Source organism: Leptosomus discolor, chromosome Z (genome assembly GCF_034619465.1).
Source record: "Leptosomus discolor isolate bLepDis1 chromosome Z, bLepDis1.hap2, whole genome shotgun sequence".
Classification (NCBI taxonomy): domain Eukaryota; kingdom Metazoa; phylum Chordata; class Aves; order Leptosomiformes; family Leptosomidae; genus Leptosomus; species Leptosomus discolor.
In genome coordinates this window covers 33,227,151-33,245,761 of record NC_141419.1, presented here as the reverse complement: position 1 = coordinate 33,245,761, position 18,611 = coordinate 33,227,151, and the positions used below count along the sequence as shown (strand labels likewise).

Here is an 18,611-nt window from a genome sequence, read left to right as displayed (position 1 = left end):
CTTGCAGGTTCTTCCTAAAGCAAGTATCAACATTTCAGTTCAGGCTTTGTCTAAACACTGTCATCTTGAATCTAAATGAAAAACCAGGCTAACATTAGCATAATGACAGCAGCATGCACAGGACAAAACAGGAACTTCAAAACACAATACAATGAGCAAAGGACGACACTTCCTATTTAATCCACATACAGGCATGGATATACTGCAATAGCAGATTGCCCAGTAACTTTTTTCAATTCAAATGATGGCCACTTGTGGTTTGAAGTGTGCTACAGGTATGTACAGACAGCTCAAGCTGGCTGTACCCTTCAGTTCAGTTTGCATTTTTTCCTTCACCGCTATACCTGTTCCCAGTATGCTGCATCCATATCTACTGGGCTCTGGTGAGAACCCACCTGAGTACCGCATCCAGCTCTGGGGCCCCCAGCACAAGAAAGACATGGACCTGACCGAGCGGGTCCAGACGAGGGTCACTAAGATGATCAGGGGCTGCAGCACCTCCCCTATGAGGACAGGTTGAGAGAGCTGGGGTTGTTCAGCCTGAGCCTGGAGGGAGATCCTTACCGTAGCCTTGCAATACTTAAAGGCAGCTTACAAGAAAAATGGGGACAGCCTTTATTCAGACCTGTTGCAACAGGACAAGGGGTAATAGTTTTAAACTAAAAGAGGGTAGATTCAGACTAGATACAAGGAAGAAGTCGTTTACAATGAGGGCGGTGAAACACTGGCACAGGCTGCCCAGAAAGGTGGTAGAAGCCCCATCCCTGTAAGCATTCCAGGTCAGGTTGGACGGGGCTCTGAGCAACCCAATCTAGCTAAAGATGTCCTTGCTCAGTGCAGGGAGTTGGACTAGATGGCCTTTAAAGGTCTCTTCCAACCCAAACCATTCTGTAATTCTTCCAGACAAAAATAAAATAAAATAAAAATCAACGGTATGCTACAGATGCCACAGTGAAAAATCCTTTCAAGACCAATGAAACCTTCCCAGTTTTATTCCTCCCTCCAAAGTACTGTATGTGTCTTCAAGCTGTAGCAAGAAACACAATGACTTAAATGTGTTTGGAGGATATGCACTTCTCGAATACACAGCTACAGCTGGTTTGGCTAAGATGTAAATAATACATTCCACTCTTTCTTTCAGAGCAGTTATCTTACAGTTCACGTAAATTAACAGATTCTACATGTTCTTCCATGCCCAAATAATACTTAAGAGTCCTGATCAGTAATTCTACAGCAAAATCCTGCAATTTTCTCCAGACTGAAAATTGGACTCTTCAATCTGTTACTGTGTGTCTGAACATGCGTCAGAATTACTTTTTCCACACACGATCCAAAAAATAAACCCTTATCTTTAATACAGAGTTTACCAAATGTCAAGTGTCTAAAGACAGAAAACAAAAAACCTGGAACTAGCATCATTCAAGCACAGAAATACAAAATAACTAATCCTCACAAAACCTAATTACAAGGCAATAGAATAGAATAGACAATAAAGTTAAAATACAAAAAATTCAGTTAAACTGAGAAAATAATTTTAAAGAAATCGCATGTTCCCAAATCTGTATCAATTTGAGTGCATTATGAAACACACCTGTACAAGGAAATAACAAAACAAAAGGCCAGCCTGAAAGAGATTTGGGAAAAGACGTAAAAGATTAACAGCAGGCAACCCTCCACAGATGAACCTGTCACGTGGTTTAAAAACTTCTCTGGCTTAAGAAGCACAGTTAACTCCAAAAGGATTGTATAATGGGCCTGGTTTAGCACAGCATTTCAGTATGTGTTCAACAACAAGCACATCCTGGACTGCTTCCGTGGATCAGAACTACAGCGTTCAGCACCATAAGTCATCAAGCGCATATCCTGTAAGCTGTATCTTTTTCCAATTCTTGCATTGCAGAGTATGATAACTCTTTGAGACGGAAAGCAATTTAAAAAAAAAACTGAAGCAAATAAAGCTTGTCGTTATGGCACATCTGAAATTTGAAGCAACACTTCTCCCTTTCCTACACTTTTTTTATTTTACAAGTAAGATATGATTGTTCCTGTTTAATGCCTCCTGCATTACCTATAACTGTTTCTAGATATCCCCATTTACCTTTCCAGGTTATGTAGATAACTATAAGCATAGAGCATAATTCTGGTTTGAATTCAGTACTGAAGCAAAGACCATGCAGATTTTTTAAGAAGCAAGAATATAGATATCACAAGGCAATCTTCCAGCAACTACAAAAGAACACAGAGAATAATTTATGAGGTCACCAAAAGTCAGAAATGGTTTGTTCGCCTCTTTTCAACTTCCTCAGGTTGTATTTTCATACTTATTATATAACACTGACAAATAAGCAGGTCTTTTTTCCTAAGCCTAAACAACCAAAAAATACTCCAAAACAGAGACATAACACATATTTAGCTGTTAAGTGACACACAAAAAGCAAGTTCCAGCCAGATTGGGGTGTATGCATGTGCATGCATAAGTGTGTGTCTAAGGAGAAGACCACAGGGGGGATGCCTACTTGGTGGCCACGGGAGTCCCAGAGAGGGGGGGAGTGGGGGTGGGGTAGGGGTGCATGTGTGTGTCTGCAGGATGGGGGGCAGTCTGCACCAGCAACTGCAGTTGAGCTGTGACCCTAGGGGCTTTTCTGTCCAGATACCAACTGGTGAGTCTGCGATCCAGGGTTCACCTACTGTGCACCCTGGGGATCTCTGCCCCATTGCTGGAGGGATCCATACTGTACATACCGTACATATCCATACATTATACATATATTCCCACTAGTGGAACTCCATCCTGCTGAGCCAGAAAGCCGAACAGGATGGGGCCTCTGGTGCTGTTTTGTGTTCTTGCGAGTGCTCTGCGTTACGTTACATGCAAGCATAGGCATGCAGTGTACATGTGTGCTGCGCGTGCCTGTACCTACGGGGAATACAAGCACAGTCTTGCTACTTGTCAGACCTGGGGTCACAAACCTGTGGCAGCCTTGCCTCTCTAGGGCTACAGAATCCAGCCCTGTTCCTCTAACAAAATCCACTAACAGTATGTTTTTACCTGAGAACAATCAGCCTTGGCTATTTCCGTAGTAGCCTGGAGTACATCATGAAGACTGTCTCCATTTTCTTTTATCAGTAGATAAGCCAGCAGAAGAAAAACATGGGGGGGGACTTGAGTTGTAACAGGTAGCAGTGATTTCACTGAAGACAACCAGTTAGTAACTGCAGACTTCTCTTTCATGAGCTCTATGATTTTCCAGGTTGTATACAAAGAGCTGTAAGAGCTGGTTATGGGTAAAAGGAGTTTGCAGGACACCTGAGAACAAGTGAAACAGACAAAATTCTCAATCAAACAAATAAGGTACCATGAAAGAACAAACATACCTAATTCAGTTCTGTCATCCAAACCAATTCTTTTTTTTTAGGGTCCCAATGCAATAAATGTAAAGGATAAATTGCAATACATTTCTTTACAATCCTTTATATGAATTCTTGCACTAAGTATATCTGAAAGGGTTGCTAATTCCCTATTCAGGAACTTCCTTTTTATTTGGCATCCATCATTCCTGTTCCTGCTGGTAAATGCAGTGCTACTTCCTCACTAAAATGGACACAATAAAACTGGAATACAATGGCAGCTGCATCACAAAAGTGTAAATATCACCTACATTATTTTAAGGAAATTCTCTTTAACTTTTGATAGTACTTAATAAACCACCACAGTTTAAATTAATCTGACTTTACGTTTTTTTATTTAACTGTTTCATTTCTCAGTACAAAATCTTCTATAGATGCAGTCATGGAAGATAACAGTTAGAAGCAGAAAAGTAGTAAAATACAAATAAGTAATCCTCCTAACTCATATTTTTAATATATGTAAAAGTATATGTATTTTAAACCTCCTGCAAATTAATGCAGGAGTTCAAAGCCTTTCTTTAATACAAAAAAGCTTAATCTGAGACAAACCATCTCTTTTCCTACTAATTTTTTGTTTCCTTAGAAAATGCAATGTTTTCAGAAATGAAATTTCTGAAAATTCTCCATTATCAAGACAGTAATTGGCAGGCAATAATTAGAAGAAGAACATTTATATAAAATTCAGGTCAAGAAAGTATTTGAAGAAAGATCTCCAAATGAACACTAAAAATGGAATTCAGACTCCAAGAGGGCAGAGGCCACCCACCTTTAAATTACCAGGGAAAAAGAGATTTTGAGTGGCAAAAGCCGATCTCCGTGAAAATGAAGAATTTCGTTTTAATAATTGTTCAATGCAATGTAAATTTGTTTTGGCTAATGGAAGATAGAATTCCCCTGTACTGTAGATGACCTTTTTAAAAAAACATTAAAATTAGCGTATTCCATTACTTACGCACTACAATTACTATATGTGAAAAATTCAGCAATCTATAATGTCATCTCTCCGGCTGGCAAGATCACTCTGAGCCAAAAATCTCCTCTGGATACAGTTGCAAAACTTGTATTTATTGATAAAGGTATTTAAACTTTATTCAAGGACATACAGTGAGCTAAGAGCAGCTTCAGGATCTGTAAGTTGTACTTTTTAGTTGCCTGCCCCTACAAGATCGTAGGACTTGAAATCAAGATGAGACTGTTGAATTTTTTTTGCTTCTTTTTTTAATGCCTGGAAAAAACTGCTAAAATTGGTAGAGCCTGAAATATACTGATATTTCCCATTCCACATTACCTCCCCAAAGGTTTTCCTACACAATTGTATTCACTCCTTTCTTCCTTTATTTAAAGCTACATGAAGCAAGGTATATTTTTACTTCAATGCTGCACCCCCATTCAAGGAGGTTAGGTAGAAAATTTCAGTCTGCCAACACTGAAAGATATATATATATATAATCCCTCAATAGCAAAGTAGAAGTGCAGATTATCAGTGTCCTAAGATTTTCCAAAATCTTGGGACTACAAGTAGAACAATTCCACATTACCATCGCTGCCAAAAAACCAAAGTCATTGAAGAAAACACAGTTTCTGGGTGTGGTCAAAAGCAAAAAAGAAGCATACCAGCTACGGAAAGGCAGACAAATACCCATTGAGGACCACAGGAACCTTGCTAGGGCATGCAGAGATGCAGACAGGAAGGTTAAGGCTCCACTAGAACCGAAATTGGCCAGAGATGTCAAGAAGAAAGGGTTCTCCAGACAGGTGAGCAGTAAGCAGGAGCACAGGGAAGACACAGGCCCATTACTAAACAGGGCAGGGAAACGAGTTACTAAGAATACTCACAAGGCAGAGGTTCTCAATACCTTCTTTGCCTGTGTCTCTACTGGTGTAGCTGGACCCCAGATCACAGGATCAAGTAGCCACAATTATGGACATGTTGACCCACCGGTAGTGGCCCTCTGCAAGGGCTCAACCACATAAATTGAGGGGCCTGGAGGCAATCCACCCCAGGGTGTTACCAGAGGTGGCTGACATTGTTGCAAGGCCACTGTCTATAATCTCTGAAAAGCTGTGGCATTCAGTAGGCATCCCTGATGACTGGAAGAGGGCAAATCTCATGCCCACCTGCAAGAATGGCCCAAAAGAGGACGCAAGAGGACCCAAGAAGCTACAGGCCCATTAGCCTTACTTCAGTCCCTGGGAAAGTGGAGGAACAAGTCTTCCTAGAAACTACTATGAACCAAGTTAAGCAGACGATTGGGAAAATCCAGCACAGGTTTACCAAAGGCAAATTATGCCAGGCTAACCTGATCACCTTCTACAATAAAATACCTTCTGTGACATGGGCAGAGCAGTGGATGTTCTTTAGGTGGACTTCAGCGAAGTATTTGACACTGTTTCCCATAGCCTTCTCCTGGACAAATGGGCAAGATACAGATCAGATGTGTGGTTTACAGGATGGGCAAGAACTTGGCTCACAGGCTGCACTCAGAGGGTGGTGATCGACGGTTTTTACTCAGGCAGCAGCCTGTCACAAGCAGGGTCCTCCAGGGATCAGTACTGGGCCCCACGCTGTTCAACATCTTCATAAATGATCTCGACAACAGGACTGGAAGCACCCTTACCAAGTTTGCTGATGACACTGAACTGCCTGGTGAGGTGGACACGTCAGAAGGGAGAGCAATCTTTCAGAGAGAGCTGGACAGGCTGGAAGAGTGGGCTCACAAGAGCTGAATGAAGGCCAACAAAGACGAGTGCAAAGTCCTGCACCCAGGACGACATAACCAAGAGCCCAGCACAGGCTGTGATCTGTGTGGCTGGGGAGCGGCCTTGCTGAGAGGGACCTGGCGGCCCTGGTGGACAAGCAGCTGAAGACAAGTCAGCAGTGCGCCACTGCAGCAACCAAGGCAAACTGGATCCTGAGCTGCATCTGCAGGGGCGTTACTAGCACAGAGAGAGATGTGAGCATCCCACTTTACTCAGCGCTTGTCAGGCCGCACCTGGAGTACTGGGTCCAGTTCTGGTCCCCGCAATTCAAAAAAGATGCAGACAGACTGGAGAGGGTCCAAAGGGGAGCCACAAAGATTATCAAAGAGGTGGACAACTTGGGTTAGGTCTTCTCACACTGGAAAAGAGAAGGCTCAATGGGAATGTCACCACAGCTTTCCAGTACTTGAAGGGCAGCTACTAAAAGGACAGAGGTTCTCTCTTCACTAGGAGCCACATGGAGAGTGGAGAGGACAAGCGGTAACAGGTACGAGTTCACTGGGAGAGGTTTCATCTTGATAGAAGAAAGAAATTTTTTACAGTGAAAACAATCATACACTGGAACAACCTCTCCAGGGACATGGTGGAGTCCCTATCACTGGAGGTTTTCAAGATGTGATGGGACAGGGTGCTAGATAATCTCATCTAGCCTCCCCTTCCCATGAAAGGCTAGACCAGATGATCTTCTGAGGTCCCTTCCAACCTGGGCTTTTCTGTGATTTTATGAAAATATACCACAACTTAATTATGTTTGCTCTGAAATATTTCTATTTAAAGCTTGCTCACTGCAGACGTAACGCTTGCTTTCTTTTTCCTCCCTCTTTTCTCGCCCATTTCCAGTATGAGGAAATTCTAAGTAAGGAGAATTCATGAAAAATTGTATTCTCTTAGCACTGATCTAATCTTACAACACAAATGGACTGAACCCATGGGAACATTAAACCGAAATTCCACATTTTTTAATCTTTCAGTCAAGAACCAAAGGCTATTGGTTTATTTTTTAGAAACAATAATCAGGCAAAATGAATGGCCATCTCCCCATTCTCATTGCTAACCATGTATTACCAAAGATCCGCCATGCTCCTTGCTATGAACTCCACAAGGACGTCTACCAGTGAGACAGAAGTGAAGAGACTGTTAGAGAAATCCCACTAAAATGAAGTGTCTTTTCAGTTTAACACAGCTAACAGAAAAAGTTACAGTCATCACAAATTATTTAAGCTCTTAACAGAACAGCTTTCACATGCTTTCTGAAGCAAGGAGAATACCAGAATTAGTACAACAAAGTTCTGTTACAAGAAGCCAGGGTTATACAAAGTACTGTAATCTGTGTCCTACAGTAACCCAGTAGTCTTGTAAGATATTAAACTACCTTCTAAAACACCACAGAAAACAAAATACACGGGCCAGTGACACAGAGCATAGAGGTACGAAGTAACTGGAGCACCTCTAACTGAAACAAACCTCCAGTGACATCTGTACAGGCGGCCACCTAGAAAGTCCCATTAAAAGGAAGCGAGCAGCCTTCTGTACTTAAAGCCAACACACAGACTGCTCTTACAGAGCAGAAGAAGGAGTGTAGGTTTTAGTGAACTTTAAAACATTTATCTTCCATTAGTAATACAAATGGGTTTGCCTTTTCAGCTTTGTGGAAGTTTTGGAATGGAAAGTTGGAGAGGGATTCCAAGACAAGGAAACACAGCAGAACTTAGAACTGGCATCTTTTTCTGTGTCTAATGCATCACATCACCATCCTCCCTACACCACATAGCAGGGGCATAAAGCAGAAATGGAGCTTAACTTCCACAGTGCTAAACACATCTTGATCAAAGAGACTTGCTGTAACCTGTGCTCAGAACAGATGGGACAAACAGGCGGAGGGCAGCTAAGTAAGTACATAAATAAAAAATAACAGCACAGGTAAAAAATCCAGGATAATGAGCTGAAATTTGATGTGACACTTATGTGCTCTGTAACCGTATTCAGCCAAAGGAGAAAGAATGGTAGCTAACAGTCACATACGATGGTCAGGAAAAGGACATAGATGAGCAGAATAAGCAAGCCTGAAAGAGACAAAGTAAGTATACATCACCTTGTTTTCTACTACGTCCTGTTACTTGATTAATAATGCACATGCATTCTTTAATCTACACCGTCTATAAAAGTAAAAAAAAATCCCATCTCCTAAGTAAAACAATATCTAGCATACAAACATAGTTTCACTTTACCAGTAGTCAAGTTTTATGGACTACACATTTCTGAGTGTTTCCATACGTATTACACAAGAAGCTCACACATGTAGAGTCTTTCCCAAGCAGCTAGATGTAACGCAGCAAAGCTGTTAAATGCATCCCTTACCTGCCCCAAAAGAAGGAAAAAAACTTCAACTTTACCAATGCCTTTTTATCCTTCACACCTTCCTCCTGTAACATTCCCAAAAGATTTACAGCCAGCTGCTGCCTGGTAGTTCCAGAAACATCCTCTGATAGGCAGTCCCCAACTGTTGTAGAAGTTAAGATCTGCAGCACAGGCATCACCAAAGTGAGGGCTGTGGTTGAGATGTTCTGGGTTTCTGAACAGGAAAGGAGCTTGTAGGCTATTTAAGGCAAGGTGAGGAAAAACAAAGATCACATAAGGAAAAAAGAACTAACATAATTTCTACTTTTAGGCGTGACACAAATGTTTCCAGGAAACACTCTGGTCAAGCAAGTAACAGTCGCCAGAATCACAGTATGCGCATAGTAGAGCTAAAGTGCAAAAGATTTTTTGGTAAAACTCCAATTCTATGTAGAGACTCATACATTTCTGTTGTTTACAGCAAAGTACCTGATAGCAGCAAGAAATAACAATAATCAAATGTAGCACAGTCCTTTGCTTGTACTGCAATAACTCCACTAATCAAAACTGCTAAGTTGAAAGCTCAGCCAAACATTGCCGTGACTGTCAAGCCTGCTCTCTTAAGATGTGTCAAAAGGGGCCATCCAGTATGCATGAATCTCAGCTGAGAATATCCTGTTGTTGACTCAAAAATGAAACAGATAAGCTCCAAGATAGCAGGGAGCTTAGAACATAACAACATTCATGGAAAAAGTCAGTGTAGCTGGAAAATTTATCTTTATTGCTATTAGATCAAATGTTTCCTTTTAAATTTGGGAAAAATCCTGCTTATAAAAAAATGTCACCACTCAATCCAACTTCAGAGGAATGCAGTGCTTATTTTCATAAACATGAAGAAACAAAGACATGGTCTCAAGAGTGTGGATTCCTCTTTCATAAGAAGAGCTTTACCTAAACTCAAGACAGACTTCTGCTGACTTTCTGGTGTTTGCAGCAGTAGAAGTGCTAGCCCAATTACACACTGTTCCACTGGAAATACCTACAAGGAGAAAAGAAAGAGGTTTGAGTCTTCCTCATTTCTCAGTGGCATTAAACAGTACAAACAGCCAACAACCAAAATGCTACAAGGAGTTTCTTTGTGAGTCATAGTGAGTGCACACACAGCAACACAGCACATGCAATGAGGAATATGAAGAGCGTAAAAATAGTATTTTAACTTAGTAACTACAGTATTTTAATTTGTTCAAACCATATTAGCTCAGTTTAAACCAATGCCCATACTAAAAGGTTAACTGATATATACAGAACCAGTTAAGTTTTTGCCTTCTGAAGGTCTTCAATCAAGAAAAAAAAAACCAACAACAAATTAGAAGCTTTTGAAACAGCACTAGTCACTTGCAGATGAATGTGTATCAATGTCTCTAAATATGGTCTTAAACATGACATCCCTTAAATTTAATACAACTGTTTTATTTTTTCCCCATGAACTCTCACCTCTTTTAAGACCTCAAAGTTGTCCTCTATTAGGGAGATCAAAGATGAGCATTCTCCCGTTACATTTAAAGATACTTCACAGAAGCATAACAGTTGCATACAAAACTGGGATAACTGAACTTTCCAAAACACAGGATAGCGCAGTAGGCCAAGGAATAGCTCTTGCAGAAAGAATGAGGCTTCTGTAACTTGCAGCAAGTCTTTAAGCTGTACGAAAGGAAACAAAACCAAAACACATTCTGGTTTAGTTCCCCTTCCCGATCTAAACAGAATTTCCCAAGTCTAGAATTAGTTCTACTAGCTCTGCAATGTTTCTGTTGCAAGTATTACTAGGACTTTGAAAAAACACTTATAAACTAAACCCAGGAATCTCTTATCCAACTTCCCTGAAAAAATAACAGATGAATGGCTATTTAATGTTTTGAAGTAAAATTAGAAATATGTGAAAGAATAAAAAGATTTCTCAGTAGCTGACACAAACAATCACTTTTTCCTCAAAAGCAATAGCAAATTAATTCAGCTCTCAGGGTTCTCTCAGCAACTTAAAACAAACGCTGTGGGGATTTCATACAGCAGGTAAATATTCTTGTAACAGAAACATCCCGCTCTAAGAGATTTCCTCTGTAATGTAACCAAGATTTTAATATATGTCTCAAAACAGAAAGGCAGTGGTGTTATCTGCTTCTAGTGCACCATGTAATCTGCCTACTACAAAAATGAAAAGCTGAAGTGCAATACCCAAAAGCAGTATCTCCATACTTTGAAAACAAGTAAAGAGGTTTCAAGAATCAAGTTGCCTCAAAATCCTAATGTGTTAGATGAGAGCACTTCTCTTGAAAACTCCAATTCCAGACAAACCCAGGTGTTCCAATCCAAACTGTGGAGCCAGCGTTAAGGATAAGATCCTGATTTTTAGTCCCCTGGAACAAAGTCTATTAACAATCTGCTTTAATTGGAAGCCTCATGCCCACTGAATTTTTCAGCAGAAAAGTCTATAGGTAACAAGCTGTACTTTTGATAGCTGGGTTGATATTGTCAGACAAAATGACTAGGAAGAGTTTCAGCAATTTTATATAAGCCAGAGGATTAAATAAGGGTAAGTTTAAAGGAAGGACAAGAACGTGAGCTTCAGAGAGAGAACGAGAAGGGACGACAGGTTATAAAAGTCCATCAAACGGACTTCTTGAAGGAGGTATTTCCCTTTCCATTGAGAAAGTTGTAACTCAGGCAAGATAAAAACATTTAAGTATTAATCTGAGTTTAAAAAAAAATGCAACATCTTTTCCAGTTAAAAAAAAAGTGCCAACAAGCATGGAGCAAAGAAGGGTTCATAACTAATTCTGTTAAGTCTTCTTCAGCACCATTTTTACCGCTAAATGCTACCAAGTCAGAAGCTTGGTCATACATTCAGGACACGACATTATACTGAAGTTCAGGTAGAATCAAGACAAAATCAGAAACGACCCCATGACTAGAAAAAGTCAACATGTACCTGCCATCACAAATAGTAGACCTGAACAAAGATAAATGTGTATAATACAAGTTATTATTTGTCCAAAAGATTGTGAAAAGTAGTTATGAGCAGAAGTAGACTTTACTAGTAAAATTCCTCAGGAGGAAGATGCTACCACCTATCCTTATTTCAAGCCTGTTTAGCTTTAGATTACTAGTATTATCAAACCCTCTTTCTATGGCAATAACACCATAGTACCTCATAGTTTCTTGAATGTATTTGAAAATGAAGACGTTGCTCTAATATTAAAAAGGAAGCAAAAGGCACATAGGTACAAAAAAGCTTAACCAATGTGACAGTAAAGCCTGAGGTAAAGCAGAGCTACTAACCTTAACCAACACCCTAGACTCCTAATCAAAGGGGACAGAAAGATTAAATCCCTAGCTCCTAGCAAATACCACTGTGCATCTTAAAAATACATTCAAAAACTTCAGCATATTCCAGAGGGATTAAGTTTTGTCTTCAGATCACTAACCCCTCTGTCACAAAGAGCAAGAAAGGAATATCTAGGAGTACTTAAATCACGGTTCTCACATAGTTAGTTTAATTTTAATATTATCCATGTTAAGCTAAAACCGGCATATTTTTGACAAATATCTTACCATTTAACAACATTCTCTCACAGGCATCTCTACAAGTTTACTGAGGCAACTAGTGGCACATAATTATGGTAAACGTGTTTCAATTTATACGTTATCAGGTGTATCAGATTTGAACACTTTAGAAGTTTTACCTTCTACCAGAAAGTGCCAGTTTGTTAGAGATCTGTACTACCAACAAATCAGGTCTACAGGAAACGGAAGAGAATGCTGTATTTGCACAGCTGAAAGCCAATAATAACACTACCATTGGTTTGATAGCATTTATTTATAAAATAAATTCAGGCAACAACTGTACCTGAAGGTGTGGAATCAAATCCCACAGAAGTTGAAGAATCTGGCGTTCCATAATGGAGGGTGCTTCTTCATGCTTTGGACCATGAGGCTGAAGTAAGATCTTAAGTAAACTCATTCGCAGTTCAGCATATTCACGCAACTGAGATGGTTCACAATACAGGTATCTTAGAAATGGAGCCATTATGCCAACACACGAACTCTGTGCCCTGCAGTTCAAGAAGTAAGTTTGCCAAGACCGCTTTCTACTGAAAACTAATCAACCAACCACCAATGTGGCATTCCTTGCACTAATTTACAGGATGCAATTAACAGAAAGGTGTTATGAAAGGCATTACTAAATCTCACAAAAACCTTTGACTTTTTAGCATGAAGTACTGTTATAAGACCTTATATAGCAACCATGCAATGAAGTGAAATTGTGAGAAGATTCAATATTTAAGATGAATACTACTCAATATGTACTTGCAGATTATGACACTTAATTTATTCTTTCTTTTTTCTTGTTAATTCTTGTCAAGTGACTTTCACTGCTGAATGTCATATGAGGACGAGCGTGCCTTTCTGAAGTAGCATTTGGACAAGACTATTCAGAAATATCTTTTAAAAAACACATAAAATCTAATTTCAATTAAAAAAGCGCCATTCATTCCTTGACAGTTTTTGCCCAGTGGCCTTAAACAACTACATGAAACAGGAACTGCTTTAACCAAGTTGCCTTCTGAGTAAAAAAATTTATCACAGAACAATTCCTTTGGCTTGACCACGTTAGGAAAAGCAGCTGTACTTGACATTATTAAAACAATCAAATAAGGCTCGTGATGAATACATTAACAAATATCCAGGGAACCAAAATTATAAGTCAGTTTTAAACAAGACTCATCCCTGATGCAGAGCTTTACAAAGAACGCAATAACAGATCTACATCAACTAACGTGGTGTTTGTTGATGTGGTGCTTAGGGACACAGTTTCATGAGGGACTTGGTAGTGTCGGGTCAATGGTTGGACTTGATGTTATTAGTCTTTCCCAACCTGAATGATTCTATGATTCTATATTCTCAGACTAGAACTTTATTTCACAGAAACCTTTGCACAAAAAGCAGCAAAGGAAGCTTAAAAACTTTTCCTTTTCGGCAAACTAACACCCCTGTTGTAATTCAAAACAAGCCACCAGTAAGAAATCTACAGTTCACCCCATCATTCAGACATCTGACAGGAGTCTTCACAAGACCGAGGTTTAGCAGCTGAGCGGAAGAATCAAAAGTATTTAAAAAAATATTCTGATCAATTAAATTGAACAAAACACACTTTTGCTTGAACATCTTACTGTTGAATATGTTGTTTAGGCCTATTAGAAATTTAACAAACTTATTTCTTTAGTCACAGCAACAAAATACAGAAGTCAATTTCACCCTACTATTACTCTGTTGGATTTGTATAAATCTTCCATAAAACAGGAGAAAAGAGATACTTTTTATCTGAAAAGGATACTTATAGGTGTAAAATCACTGAAAACATCTAGCTTTAAGGCTGCTACAGCTTTTGTTATTTTACACTCTACTGGATAGGTTCCTTGGAAGTAAGCATGAAGAAACGTTGAAAGTGTTGGTAGCTTGGATACTTGTTCATTGTTAAAGATATTTTATAGGGCTGTGCCACCGATTTTTTTTTTTTTTTTAAATCAAGAAGCATACATCATTTTTAAAGGCCTCATCTGTTACTGTGAGATATAATTGTCTGTGCTTTCCCTTTATCATCCCACCATTTTGTATAGATGAGTTATACCTGCATATTAGTCATCTTTTTTGACTAAGCAAAATCTTAACAAAGCAAATAATCAAAATTGCTTATTTAAAAAAAAAATTTCCAAAGGTGCTATCAATTTTGCACCCATTTTTCCACATCCATAAAAATTTTATCAACACAGAAGAGTTAAGAAAAAAAATTTTAAATCTATTTTTGATAGATTATTCTAGTATTTTATTAATATTCTATTTTCAACCTTTAAACAGTGTAACTAAATTTTATAATTATCTTTTTCAAAAGACAGAATTCTTCCTGCTCATTGCAGTTGCCTTCAGGAAAAAAGTCACACTGATACGATTAAGTCATCTACATTTGCCATTTTTTAATTACTTATTCATTTACCTCTCTGGACACTGATGGAAAAATACTGTTATCTGCTGCAGTAGAACTGGCCAGCAATCAGGTCTGTTTTCAAGGACATTGATTAATGGATGGGGATTGTTCCTGAAACACAAAGAAATCACATTTGGATATATTATGCCGAAAGAGAGTGTACAAAATAACTACCTTCAAAACAAAATCAGCTGTAGCAATAGACAATTAACCCCCTAGTATTACCAACTCCCTTCACCAGCTTTGCCAAGACTGCTCCCCTGCCAAAAGAACACATTTTACAGGAGCTTCAGGAAACAAGACTAAAGCAAATTCTCTATTCAAAAAGTCTTGGTCTGATTTTTTTTTTTTTTAAATAAATGTCTATGGATCACCATTCAAATGCATGCCGTGATTTGAGTCACTGGTAGCAGCACTAGACTTTAGCAGTGGGCTCCAAATAATACCCACAGAAAAATCTGAACCATATATCACACATCAGTCCAATCTTTCATGCATAGGTACAAATCTTCAGCACCTAAGACCAATCAAGGTGACCGTCATCCCACTTACTACTATAAATCTGCTCCAAACTTACTTATTTAGTTTTCCTTTTATTTTTAGGCATTGAAATAAGCAGGAAAGAAGAAAGGCTGGCCATACCACCACCCTAGAGACCTCCACTTTACTGCCAGCCCTCTGACAATGGCTGCATTTGAAAAAGTCACTGAGATCTAGTAGTCACCTGGCCTTCTCAGACGAATCTACCATCAATCCTTCTCCACCTTCAAAGCCAATGACTGAAGGCCATCTACACCCCCTCGAAGTGCAACACTTGCATCAAACAGTGACCACCCCTGTACAGTAGCAGATGGAGGAAAAGCTGGGCAGGAGGAGAGCCTGAAGTATGTAATTTATTCTGTCAGAAGCAAAACCAAAGTCATTTGACTAGAGTAAGTTAGCATAAGAAAGCAAAATAGAATATGACAGTCTGTACATTAAATTTCCTGGAGAGGTGGGAAATTGGAAAGAACTGGTGATGTGAAGGCAGGTTTATCACTACCTCCATCACCTCCTTCTGGAGTTTACACGCTGTCCTTGACGTGACTAGCCCCCTAAGTGAGCTAAAGGGGTAATACTTACCTGCTGTAAACAGGAATGTTTAGAGTTATGTTATGCCTAGTAAGATAACTATTTCTGAAAAAACATCATCTAGCAGACATGTTCTTAAAGTAAAAAAAGGTGCCCCTTATTATGTTATTCTCAATGTAACATCATTTGAATTCTGGGCAACCAACTAGTTTTGAGGATTATCAAAGTAATAAACATCTGAATCATTAGCTGAATCAAAGGCCTGCCAAGTTATGAAAGCTAGTTACAGAACATTTTATATACCTAATGCCTCGTTTTCTTCACACTGTGGTCAGAATAGAGCTAACAACCAGTGTCCTTACATGCTACAAAACAATCGTAATAAGAATCCGGAGATACCTGAAAAGAAAATAAGTTCTGGTCAACTGCTCCTTTTCAAAAGCTTCAAACTACATTGGATCTTAAGGTGGGAGTGTGTAGGAAATTTGTTCTGACTGACAAAGCACCTCTTGCCATGCAAGGATACTCACAAAGGAAAATGCTTTTAGGCATAAAAAACCCCCAACCTTTATTTATTGAGAAAGACTTAATGGCAGCTCTCAGGACATCTGCCTAGAGGCAGCTGGTATAAACCAACATAATATTTAGAATATAACTTGTCAACAAGGTTAAATCAGATTCAGATAACTTCTATTTAGACATGAAGATCACTGTGCCTTAAGAAAACAGCAGAAATCCACGGGAACACAATAAAGTTGGATGAAGAAAATTGCTGCTAAGTCATCTCCATGTACAGAAACATTAGAGCCTGTACACTACCAAGACTTGGAAGTATGACCACAAACCTGTCTTCAAAATCTATTTGCCATTTGCCATGGACATGGTAAATAACACTAACTTATTGTCATAATACATAAATGTGCATAAGTAAACATTCTTAGTAAGTTGAAATGTGGAAATAATTATGAAATCAATAATAACACTCACAAAATAGAAATAGTTCTGAGCAAAAACCCAAGGTAAATCACCACCCATATGGGCTAACAGAACTGAAAGCAATTACAATGCTATTGTACCTAAAGACAGAGGAAATTCAACAATGGAACCTGACATCTCATGTCTGGCACCTCTTTAAAGAAGCTCAAAGGAGAGGAAATGTAACGTACCGTATTTAAATCTTTATAAAAGAGTAATTAGCAGTTTTCATCTTACTCTGATTAAAAAAAGCATCTAAATTTGGAGGTGATCTTGTGCTAAGATAATGAGACCATATACACACCCAGGAAGAATTAAAGTAGCTGGATAAGCTCTTCAGGAGCAGTTATTTAGCTTTCTGTCTGGATTAACTGAATAGCTTTTAAGGTGGTGCTATCTTAGCATTTAGAAAAATCACATGGCCAAAAAAGGAAGAGAACAGTAAAAATATAATGAATTCTGCTTCCAAACCACTCAGCAGCATGAAAGCATAGTTTTGCACACTTACTCATCCATGTTCTAACAAATAGAACATTAAATGAGATTCTATTTGAACTGCCAAAAATCACTCTGGAAGGCAGGATAAGTACCAGTGCCTAATGGATGTCGGGGAGGGGGGCGGGGACGGGGACACAGCAGAAGCGGGGGCAGGAAGGGTGGTGCAGGTCACAGTAGATCGCAGCCTCAGTGCTGAAGCCTTTTGCAGCCTATGTCTGAGATAATTCCAGGAGTTGTGCAGGTGCCACCTTACTTAAGTATTGGACTCAGTGTAGAGAAAATTTACCTCAACTCTCTGCAAAATGTCCTCCAGGGCTCACAGTGAAACATATTTCCTCCTACCCAGCCAGAAACTCCTGTTTCTAAACTTATGCTCAGCACCCATTGTTCTTCCACCCAGAACAAGGCTCTGTATGTATTATTCGTAACATTTCTTCTTCCTCTAGTCTTGGGAGTCTGGGGAGGTCCCTGCTATCTGGAAGCTGGCCAGCATTAGTCTAGTTTAACAGAAGGGCATGAGGGAAGACCCAGGGAAGTACAGACATGTTAGTCTAACCTTAGTACCCGGCAAAATCATGGAGAAGATTATACTGGGTGCTACTGAAAGGCATTTGAAGGACAGTACACTCATCAGGCACAGTCAGCATGGGTTCATGAAGGGGAAATCCTCTATAACTAATCTGATATCCTTCTACGACATAGTCACCCACCTAGTGATGGAAGGGAAGGTGGGGGCTGTAGTTCTTCTAGATTTTAGTAAGGCTTTTGATACTGTCCCTCACAGCATCCTTCTGGACAAGTTGTCCAACTGGGGGATGAGCAGGTTCACAGTGTGCTGGGTGAAGAACTGGCTGAAGGGCAGAGCTCAAAGGGTTGTAGTGAGTGGGGCTACATCTGGCTGGCGACCAGTCACCAGCGGTGTTCTTCAAGGGTTCAAGGGCCAGTTCTGTTCAATGTATTTGTCAATGATCTCGATGTGGGAGTTGAAGGCACCATCAGCAAGTTTGAGACAACACCAAACTGGGAGGTGCTGCTGACTCTTTTGAGGAACAAGAGGCCTCTCAGAGGGATCTGGATAGACGGGAGCATCGGGCAGTGATGAATGGGATGAAACTCAACATGTCGAAATGCCGGATTCTGCACCTGGGATGGAGTAACTCTGGACACAAGTATAGATGGGAGAGGAGTGGCTGGAGAGCAGCCCTGCAGAAAGGGATCTGGGGGTGCTGGTGGACATTAAGCTCAACAGGAGTCAGCAGTGTGCCCTGGCGGCCAGGAGGGCAAACCGCATCCTGGGGTGCATCAAACTCAGCATAAGCAGCCAGTCAAGAGGGGTGATTATCCCGCTGTATTCAGCGCTGGTGCGGCCTCACCTCGAGTACTGCGTGCAGTGCTGGGGCGCCCAGTTGAAGAAGGACGGGAAGGTCCTTGAATGTGTCCAGAGGAGGCCACAAAGCTGGTGGTAGGGCTGGAAGGCATGTCCTGTGAGGAGCGGCTGAGGACTCTGGGCTTGTCTAGTTTG

At 40.0% G+C, this 18,611-nt stretch overlaps 1 protein-coding gene across 3 annotated transcripts in view; it reads right to left on the bottom strand.

Moving 5' to 3' along the window:
• Positions 1-18,611, bottom strand: part of FOCAD (focadhesin) — a 113,940-nt gene that overhangs the window by 79,847 nt on the left and 15,482 nt on the right. For all 3 annotated transcript variants that reach the window (XM_086479093.1, XM_086479095.1, XM_086479094.1), the window contains 6 exons: positions 14,555-14,656; positions 12,410-12,614; positions 10,000-10,206; positions 9,457-9,544; positions 8,562-8,764; positions 3,050-3,307 (listed from right to left, as the gene is read on the bottom strand). In XM_086479093.1, coding sequence (XP_086335219.1) covers positions 3,050-3,307; positions 8,562-8,764; positions 9,457-9,544; positions 10,000-10,206; positions 12,410-12,614; positions 14,555-14,656 — 1,063 coding nt within the window. The remainder of the gene's footprint in view (positions 1-3,049; positions 3,308-8,561; positions 8,765-9,456; positions 9,545-9,999; positions 10,207-12,409; positions 12,615-14,554; positions 14,657-18,611) is intronic.